Source organism: Telmatherina bonti (assembly GCF_933228915.1).
Source record: "Telmatherina bonti genome assembly, chromosome: 23".
Classification (NCBI taxonomy): Eukaryota; Metazoa; Chordata; class Actinopteri; order Atheriniformes; family Telmatherinidae; genus Telmatherina; species Telmatherina bonti.
The window spans coordinates 24,502,290-24,512,675 of record NC_136632.1 but is presented as its reverse complement, the minus strand read 5'-3'; the positions used below and the strand labels follow the sequence as shown (position 1 = coordinate 24,512,675).

Below are 10,386 nucleotides of genomic sequence, written 5' to 3'. Positions count from 1 at the left end.
CACAGTTAATCACTCAGTTCGTTGGGGTCAGGGTCGGGGAGCAAACACTAATATATGTTATCTTGGGGTTTATGGCGCACAAAGTTTAAAACTACTGTTCTATGAAGCTGAAGAAGAATTTCACCTTTCAACACAACAATGACTCCAAACATTGTGTTGCGGCTAACTGTCCAACGCCATCATCTTCTTGGCTAAGCACAGGAAATATTGTTGACGCGCACTAAGTTGCATAGACAACCAACCCAAAGTCTGATGGAAAATCTGCAGTGACTTCTTCTAATCTGAGAGATTTAATCTGTTAGAAAAAGGTTCATTATGTCTTCTTCCCTAATATAACAAGTTTCCTCTTTGAGACAAAGGTTAAGGTAGAACATTTCATTATTTATCTTAAAAACTAAATGTAAGATGGTGGAAACATTGATGCGCCATGCTCGCTCTTATCAAATCAGACTAAACGCTGTGATTCATTTAGAAGTGCTTCAGCTCAGTGGTATTTTAAGACTCTGCACTTACTTTCTATTTATGTTATCCAGCAACATTTATAGCTTAATAAAATAAAATCAACAGACTAGCAGGAAATTATTACAAGTATAGAATAAAAGCAACAAACTGGGTTTTTAATGTATAATGCGTGATGGAGGGATTCTGGCACAGCTTCAATCCTTTCTTTACCACAAACCTCTCCAGGTTAATCCACTGTGCTCGGCGTTGCTTCACTTCTGCAGTATTTAAGGAAAGTCGTGGCGGGAAATGAGGAAATACTTTTGCTCGCTCGCCTTGTAATTAGCTCTCAACAAACAAGGCACACCCTCGCAAACACGCACATGCCACAAACACAAGACCGACCTCATTTACAGACCAAACAAACTTGAATCCTCTCTAGACTTTTATTCTTATTTCTTCATGGTGAGCTGTATCACAAAGCTTCACTTCTTCTGCTCGCAGCGTAAGAACAATAGTTTTGAATCTAGACACAGACAAACTACGGCACTGCTGGGTGTGTTTTGTTTTTTACTACAGCGAAGAAGAGAGGCCCATGCAGAAGAACACTTATCCATCTAGAGGCTGAACAGGTTAAATTAATCTAAAATAATACAGTCATCACTTAGGAAGACTCTCAGGCACACGGTTAACCAGAAGTCCAAGTGGGAAAGAAAAAACAAGGCTTTTATCACGTTGCACTACACAAATCAAAGCAAGCTGAATGTTCCAGATGTGCAACAAATAAAGAAGAAACTTATCCAGCTGGAGAGAAGGTGGAAGAAATGTACACTCAGGTGTCCACCTCTGATCAACGAGGCTGTCAGGTCTGCACGGTACACGACTGTCGGTCTGGTGGCGAGTTTTCCAGGCGTAAAAACGGACTATTTGTGTATCTTTTGCTTCCCTGCTGTCAGCGCTGCTCTGACTCTTCATCTAATTAAGCTGCTTTAACCAAACCACGTAAAACTTGCGGGGTCTGGTCTGAGGGTTTTAGTCATTTCTGAATCGAACAGATACAGATACTTCTCTCATTAAGGTAACATTTTCCTATAAATTTGAACTCATGTGAACACAAAGCTGGAGCTACTAGCAAGGTTTAACTAATATGGCAGATTTAATACTTTATTAATGTGAAAAGGTGATTTTTTTTCTGATCTTTTTAAGTAAGCATTGTCCCATGTAGCAAAAAGCAACATCAGGAAGTATAGCTCATTTTATCGCGGTCGGACATTGTGACTACTTCTTACGGTTCATCAGCCAGCTAGCCTGTTTGACTAACTCCATGTGTGAAGTTAGGGTTAGTTTCTCCTGACCTGTAATTTCATGGACTTACTTAAAAGTTGATATGAACACAAATGCGATTCCTACAGCTGATATTTTGCATCTGCTTCCTCTGCTGCTCCAAAGTCCTGCCGTGAAGTCATTTGTGCCAAATTTTCGGTACATTTCTCAGCTGATGTTTGGTGTCGCTCTGAAAAGAGGAATTTTTTTGGTAAAACTCCAACATCTACAGCATATTTTTCCCGAAATAACTTCTAGTTTTTAATTCTAATTATTGTCAAATATTTAGGGTTTTTGGCTACTTTTAATGCATTTGGGGAAATTCCACAGGACGCTTGGAAATGAGCAGATATTGTTCCTTTCGCTGAATATTTTAGCTGCCTCGGTCCAGCTGCTGAATTCATTTACATGAGCTGAGAGGAATTCTACTATCTTACACACAAAGTGAGGAAGAGAAAATTCTATGCTGACATAGCATGGACCGAAAGGTCTGCTGAAACAAGAGCTGCATCCTGTCCGTCTCTGCATCGCTGCATTTCCACGCCGCTTTGCACATCTCTGTCGCAGGAAGCTGGACGATCAGATGAGTTCCTCGTGTTGCAAGAGTCCAAAAATACAGAAAAGAAGAAGGAACAAACATCCAGCTGTGCACTCGTAGGTTTTAATTCCTAAAAATGACTTTTTCCTCCACCCGGTGCGACGGCGGGAAATGAACCCGCCTCATCTTCGCCACCATCAGTCTGCCGGTCAGGTGTGTGTAGTCTTGTCCAGGCAGGTGTTTTTATCATCTCAGGCAACAGACAAAAAAGAAAGAGAGCCATCTGTCTGAGCCCCGACCTCTGACCCCAGCTCGCCGTTTCGCCTCTCCTCCTCAGGCTTCAGGCTGCTCGTAGGGTAACGGTGTGTGTTCAGGTCAGGGATTTGGTCTGTCCCGCCGTCAATGGGAGCCTGGGGGACTGGTTTCCGGTCGCGACCGGTTTCCCCTCTGATCTCCTTTGTTGTCTTGCTCTCTCTCTCTCTCTTTTGCTCGTTCATTCTGTCCCTTGCTTGCTCACTCAACCCAGGCCCAGACTCCAATCAGCGTCTCCTGGAGGACAGAGCAGGACAGTTACTGTAGACGTGCAGAACTGGACCTCACACACATAAATGCAGCGTGAAGTGAAGAAACGAAGCATCATGAAATCAGTTATCACCGCTATTTCAGTGCAAATAATCTGGCTTTGTTTGGTTTCCTATCAATGCGATACACTTATGCAGCACGCGGTTGTAATTCAGCAGAAGAATTAGTTGGAATTAACCTCGTTGAGGGTAAAACCTAACAACTTGTAGATTTTTATATATATATATATATATATATATATATATATATATATATATATAATTTACAGGGTTTTTTTGCATCAGATGTGTAACCTCTTGATTTGCTCGTCGTTTTATATTCATGTTTGAGTTATAATCTAATTACTGTTCAAAATAAACAATAACAACTGTGGTGGACATCCACTTCAGGAACTACTTTCAGATAAACAGTTTTTATTTAGGATTTACTTATTTAAATTAAAACCAAGAACAAAAACAGAGTTACTAGCCTGCTTGGAGGTCCAGGCAAGTTAAAGAAATGTACAAAGCGTGCTTAAAACAAACAGCTGCCATAAACACCACTAGAATTCTGCCAATTCTAGTGGCCGAGCTTAACTTTACTGATCGAGTGGGCACACCTATGATGTTATCATCAGTTATCACCGCTATTTCAATGCAAATAATCTGGCTTTGTTTGGTTTCCTCTCAATGTGACACACTTAATCAGCAAGAGGTTGTAATTCAGCAGAAGAAGTAGTTGGAATCAACCTCGCTGAGGATAAAACCAACAACTGTGGTGGACATCCACTTCAGGAATTACTTTCAGATAAACATAGTTTTTATTTAAGATTTACTTATTCAAATGCAAAACCAGGAACAAAACCATAGATACTAGCCTGCTCGGAGGTCCAGGGAAGTTAAAGAAATGTACAAAGGGTGCCTAAAACAAACAAAAACATTCTGCCAATTCTAGTAGCCTAACTTCACCTTGATGTGAAGCATCAAGGTCTTCAAAGTAACAATTCTAACATTTATTTATTTTACTATACTTTATAAATTCCTTTATCTGATTTAACTTTGCTCAGGGGGTCACAGTGGTTCAGCCTGGAGATTTAAACCCTGGTCCTCCTGACCCAAGTGCACCTTTACAACAACCACTGCACCTCTTTTGTCCTGCTTTCACTGAAGAATGGAGGTTTCGACAGGAGAAATCATGCTTAACTTTCTACTAATTGCCCAGCCCGAGTTAGTGGTATGCTGCATTATTTTAACCAACGCATTTGAACAAAAAACATCTCTCCTGATTGGCTGATGCTGTCACTGACAGGCATGATATGGGAATAAGCTCACATTTCACATTTTTAGATCCTTTATTTTATTGTCTTCAGCATGATTTAAATGCAACATTATTACTAATTTTAAGCCTGGTTAAGTCTGGTGAGTATTGGATCATATTTTTTGCTCACCACCATCATTTACCTGCGAAATGTTCCACTATGCAGACCACATCATCATGCTGCTGGTTGTTACAAACAGCTGCCAGATACACACAGAGGCTTGATGGTTAACCAGTTGAGCAGGTTGCATAGACTTAGACTAGACTTTATTGATCCCTATGAGATTATATTAGTATTAAATTAGTATTAATATTAGATTATTATTATATTAGTATTAATTAGATCAATAATCTATTAATGACTATATTATTATAAATTATTATTAGTTATAAATATTATTATAATAGGGGCTGCACGGTGGCGAAGTGGTTAGCACTGTGGCCTCACAGCAAGAAGGTCGCTGGTTCGATCCTTTCTGTGTGGAGTTTGCATGTTCTCCCCGTGTATGCGTGGGTTCTCTCCGGGTACTCCGGCTTCCTCCCACCATCCAAAGACATGCATGATAGGTTAATTGGTCACTCTAAATTGCCCCTAGGAGTGAGTGTGAGCGTGAGTGTGGTTGTTCATCTCTCTGTGTGTGGCCCTGCGATGGACTGGCGAGCTGTCCAGGGTGTTCCCTGCCTGTCGCCCAAAGCCGGCTGGGATAGGCTCCAGCTTCCCCGCGACCCTGAATTGGAATAAGCGGTTCGGAAAATGAATGAATGAATGAATTATTATAATAGACTATTTATCTATTAATTTGATTATTATATTAGTATTAATTAGATGGTTAATCTATTATATAACTATTCATTATTATTAAAAAATAATAGATTAATATTAGTTAATTAGATTATTATTTTCTAACTATTATTAGTTATTATTATTATTTTTATTAATATTATCATAGGTTATTAATTTATTATTATTATTATTATTATTATTATTAATAATAATAATAATAATAATAATAATAATAATAATAATAATAATAATAATAATAATAATAATAATATTATATCAGTATTAATATGACATTATATGTTAACATTCAATATGTCAATCTTTTTGCAGGGGTGAAAAATTCAGACAGACGTGAACGTTTCCAGCTAAGCCAGTAAATATACTGAATTAATTCCATGACACTCAAACAAACAGGTCTCAGAATTAAAATAAATGGACAAAGCAAAAAAGCAAAGAAAGCTGCTGCTTCATTTATGCTCAAAAATATAATTTATAGTCATGCTTTTGGGGCAGTTTTTGCATTTTGCAAGTGCTTAAGTTTATGACAGTGTCATATGGGAAGTTACAGGTTAAGCGCCACGAGTGAATAAAACTTGCAATACTTTCATGGCAGTGGCAGCAAGAATAACACCTTACGTTTAATCTGTGTTATTCACAGTCGGTGCTTTACAGGTGTCAGCCAACAGGTGACAAGAAAATATAAAGATTTATATTAGAGATAAATAAGTTGAGTTAAAATTGTAAAAAGTTATGGACACAAGGAAAATTACTATGAGAGCATTTTAATTAATTTTTGATAATTATTGTATATAAACTAAGACATATTCATTTTCTAAATAATTAAAATTTTATTTGTTTTTATTCAATTTAATCTAATCCAAGGAAAATGACTGAGTGGATTTCAATTCAATTTTTTGATAATTATTGTATATAAACTAAGACATTTATTTTTAAATAATTTTTTATTTTATTTGACTTTATTTAATTCTCTGTTTACCATTTTGCACTACTCTTATAAGATTAAAATGATACAAGAAATTATATTGATGTAAAAAATAAGAACAAATTAAAAAAAACAATAAAGGCCATTTACAAGGTAGAAGCTGGAAAAATAAACACCTACTTCAACACATTAAGTATTTTTCATTTATTTAATTAAATATTTAAATGTAATATTTAGACATAAATAGAAAGAAAATACAGAAAATATTTTATGTCTGCTATTTTAACACTATGAAGACAAATCTTTTCTGAAATCTAAGAGAAAAAAGTGTAATATTTGTGGAAAAATAAGGATTAATCTTTATTTCCAGAGCATTTTTAATAAAAATGACAAATAATCTAAGAGAAGTAAAGATGCACTGAAATAAGCCTGGTGTCTGGTGGACATCCATGTCCTGCATGGAGTTGCGACGCTCCGCAGCTCCAGCTGCTCTACTCTACTCCACGACATGCTTCTGCTGCTTGACCTTCCTGTCTATCTCTCTCTGTCTGTCTCGGATCTCATGCCTTTCCTTTCTCGTCTTTTTCTCTCTGTTCAAAGAGACACTGGCGAGACGTTGTCAGCATATAAGATTAGGATCCCTGATCCGCCACATTCTGACCGGCGGCAGCGCCTCGCTTATCAGAGCTCGTGTCTCACCTTCCTCCAGTTTTGAAGATGAGGTCGGCGTTGGGGGCGCCTTTCGGGTGCTGGTACCGAGGCCGGCGCTCCCGGTTGGTGTTGGCCTGAGCCGGACGCTGGGCCAGGGACTGCATCATCTCTGTCACACGCAAACAAAATGGGGATTTAGCTGAAACAGCAACAAGCGGAGGAATGTTTCAGCAGAAATCATGTGTCACGCACCCTGATAGTCCTCCTGCTCCTGCCTCTCGTTGATGTCCAGCGTGAGTTTCTTCATCCTCATGCGCTCCTCCTGTTCAGCCTGCTGCTGGTTGAAGTGGTTCGCAGCAAGGTGGGAGGACAGGGGCACGTTCAGGATCTTATACTGTTGGCCAGAACAACACAGAAAGAGACGAAGCAGGAGAGGGTTGGTTAGACTGAGTTAACCTTACAATGTTTCTCAGCTTGAAAATGATGAACTGTCTGAGAAAAAGCCCCAAAAAAGGTCGTTAGAGGATGAACCCAGGTATTCAGGAGCACTCTGAATGCTAGGCTAAGCTAACTACCTTTATATCTGCTCCTGATGTTCAATGAATCTTTTTAAAGCAAGTAAGTCTAATTTCTTTCCTGAAATTTCATGATCAATGCCAAACACAAACATTTAAACATCACAGCCTTCCTAAAGCATCTTTTCCCACTGGTGTTCAAAGCCGCAGAGAACAAAATAAACAAATAAATTAGTGTTAAAAAAATCTAAATAATGTGAAAATTGTGTCAGACATATCAAAAAACATGACAATAAACCAATAATAAATAGAGATATTCACTATAAACAGAGAAAGAAAATTAAATGTTAATGATAAAAATATGGAAACACATTTGATTCACTTTTAATGCAAAGTTCCCAAGAAACTAATCTGTTATGATAATATAACATGATTTAAATTATCTTAATTATGGTCTTTTTTGGCCTTAAATAATGAAATAAAATAAAATAAAATAAAATAAAATAAAATAACTCAGGCACTTTTAGTGTGTTCTTAAATTATTTTTGTTTTTGTATGCATTCTATATAAATAGCTGAATCATTTTCTTCCCCTGTTTATAACAGAGGCAAACGTGGCACTTATAATGTATGTGTGCATTGTGAACATCAGTAGCAGATACCTTATACTTATTAAACTTAATTTCTACTTTAATTAACCTGATTAGACTTTTTCCACGTGTGACCTGGCCAAGAAGGCAGCACAAGCACAGGTTTATAATATACCACACACCCAACAAACATCAACAATCAAACACAACAAGTACAACAAAAGTTAGCAGGTAAATGAAATACAAATACACACTGATATCACAGGAATTTTCCTCTAAAGCAATTCAAATACACTTTTCTCCACTTTAAATCAGTTTTTAAGTTAGTTTTTATGTATATAATATATTAATTCTGGAGTGAGTGGCAGTGCACTGGATAGCAATGTGGGTAATTTACTAAAATACCATCCACACCCATGAATATCCAAGAAAACAGGAGCTCCACAACTCAAACAATCAAACTTAGTATATACACAAAATCAGTGTCGGCTTTTCTCTCTAAATGCTAAACTATACAAAGTGAAGCAGTTTAATATTTAACACAAAAAGAATAATTCAATCAACTTCCAGAAACCCAGAATTTCCTCGGAGTACAAGCTTTCCTGGAGCGGATCGTTTACTGAAGGGATTCTCTGTTTCTGTGGGACGGAGTTTCACACAGATCCAACACAGCAGCACTGAGGACAGTCAGCGCCACACACACACACACACACACACACACACACACACACACACACACACACACACACACACTCACACACTCACACACTCACACACTCACACACACACACGGGATGCCTGTACCCTGCTGCTGTAAGGTGGTGAAGCCGTGTTTGTTTACAGAGACAGAAATGTCATTTCCCATCCAGACACCTCCCGCACAAAGATTCTATGTCCAACACTCGGACGAGCTGATGTTTTCGCTCTCAGCTGCCCTTTGAACGCCGAGCGCTCCATTAAACCTCCAAGTCTCTCCATAAAGCTGGACACACCCTGCAGCGCCAGAACTGGCCTCAAACCACACATTCCAGTCCAACACACATGCAGCTTTCTGCACGCCTTCCTACACATTCAGTACATCTCAGACATGTCGACCAGTTCCTACTGAACACACACTCCTACAGAAGGTATCCTCCTAATAATGACTTAGATGTACTAGAAGTGTGTTGTGGTGTGTTTCCTTGTCCTCTGTTGGCATTTCCCCTCACTTCTCCTTACTTTGCCGTGTTCACTGTTTTTGGGCTGACGCCATGTGGGCTGTAGATACCAGCCAATGACGGCGCACACATGAAAAAATAAAACATGAAGATCCGTTCTCCCTCTCTTCTCTGCCCTGCTGGTAGAACAGGAGCTTCATATAAAAATCCAGAAGCACAGCAACAGAACCTTGTGAGTTTAAGCGCCCCAGAAGGAAAAAAAAAGTTAAAGATATCTGGTGTAATCACTGTTTGAACCAATGTTTGTGTGTTGATGAACAGAAATGGGCTTGCTGATAGTTTTGACAGCTAAATTACTCAGTTTTTATAATATCAAGCAATCAGTTGATGCAGTACATGAAAATGAAAAAAAAAAAGAAAAATACTTTATTAATCCCCAAAGGGAAATTCAATAAAATATATAATAATAATATAATATAAATAATAATAATATAATATATATAATAATAATATAATATAAATAATAATAATACAATGCATATAATAATAATAATAGATAATAATATATAATATAATAAAATATAATGTATAATAGTACATACAAACTGCAAAAACACTCATCTGACACTCAACTGGGTAAACCTGGCCAATCAATATCCTATCGTCAGTGCATTTAGTCACGGTCCAGACGACTTGCTGAAGTTCAAACTGAGCATCAGGATGAAGGAAAAAAGATTTAAGTGACTGAACGTGGATTACTTGTTAGTGGTGGTAATGTGCCGCCATGAGGTTGTCTTTTGCCGCACAACACGCCTTACACACCACATAGCCTTTCTTTAAAAGCTTCAACCATCTCTAAATGTCTTGTCGTTATGGTTGTCTTTCTTCTTCTACTACCAGACCAAATTATGTGTGTAGACTTGGCCAGACACACCTGAAAACGCACGTCCAGCTGCGTTTTCAGTAAGCAATGTTTTAAAAGAACTGGTTCAGACAAAGTGAGCTACAGGTGATTCTGCAGACCAGGTGGGTGGCCTCATGCCCATTAGCTTCACCAGTTTAAACGCTCCAACCAGACTGGTTCTGGTTTTGTTGCTATGCAACAAGCAACGCTGATTTGACTGTTGTGATACTGCATCGAGCAGCAAGAACAAAACAGGACCGATCTCCAGAGAGAAGCCGAATCTTCAAATGCAAATCAAACCAAAAGACAACAATGCTTCAGAGACGTTTAATGTAAAATAAAACTTTAGAGCAAGGGTGCCCAAAGTGGGGCCTGCGGGCTAAAATCGGCCCGCCAGCACTTTGCTTTTGCCCCTCTAGTCGATATTTATATCAATACTCCACAGAACTTGATGAAAAGACAATAACAAGTGTCATGAACCTCGATAAGTCCAGACTGAGAGGGACTCACCTGAATGACACCCTCACCTTGTCAGTGAGCCAGGTGCAACCCAGCATGGAAAGACTGGTCATGTCCACAGACCAACTAAGTATCGGGACGAGGTCTGCTTGATTATGACAAAAATTATAATCGCAATTATTTGACTGAAATTGAGACTCGATT

General features: G+C 38.3%; 1 protein-coding gene across 3 annotated transcripts in view; it reads right to left on the bottom strand.

Annotated features, from left to right (window-relative positions):
* Positions 1 to 915: 915 nt before the first annotated feature.
* Positions 916 to 10,386, bottom strand: part of upf2 (UPF2 regulator of nonsense mediated mRNA decay) — a gene marked incomplete at its 3' end in the record, with an annotated part of 40,883 nt that continues 31,412 nt past the window's right edge. Inside the window, exons 19-21 of one of the 3 annotated variants that reach the window (XM_079263582.1) lie at positions 6,811 to 6,952; positions 6,607 to 6,727; positions 916 to 2,851 (exon numbers count right to left, since the gene is read on the bottom strand). In XM_079263582.1, the coding sequence (XP_079119708.1) occupies positions 2,842 to 2,851; positions 6,607 to 6,727; positions 6,811 to 6,952 (273 nt within the window). Of the gene's footprint in view, positions 2,852 to 6,602; positions 6,728 to 6,810; positions 6,953 to 10,386 lie in introns of those variants that run through there. The other 2 variants (XM_079263583.1, XM_079263584.1) reach the window with 2 other exon arrangements.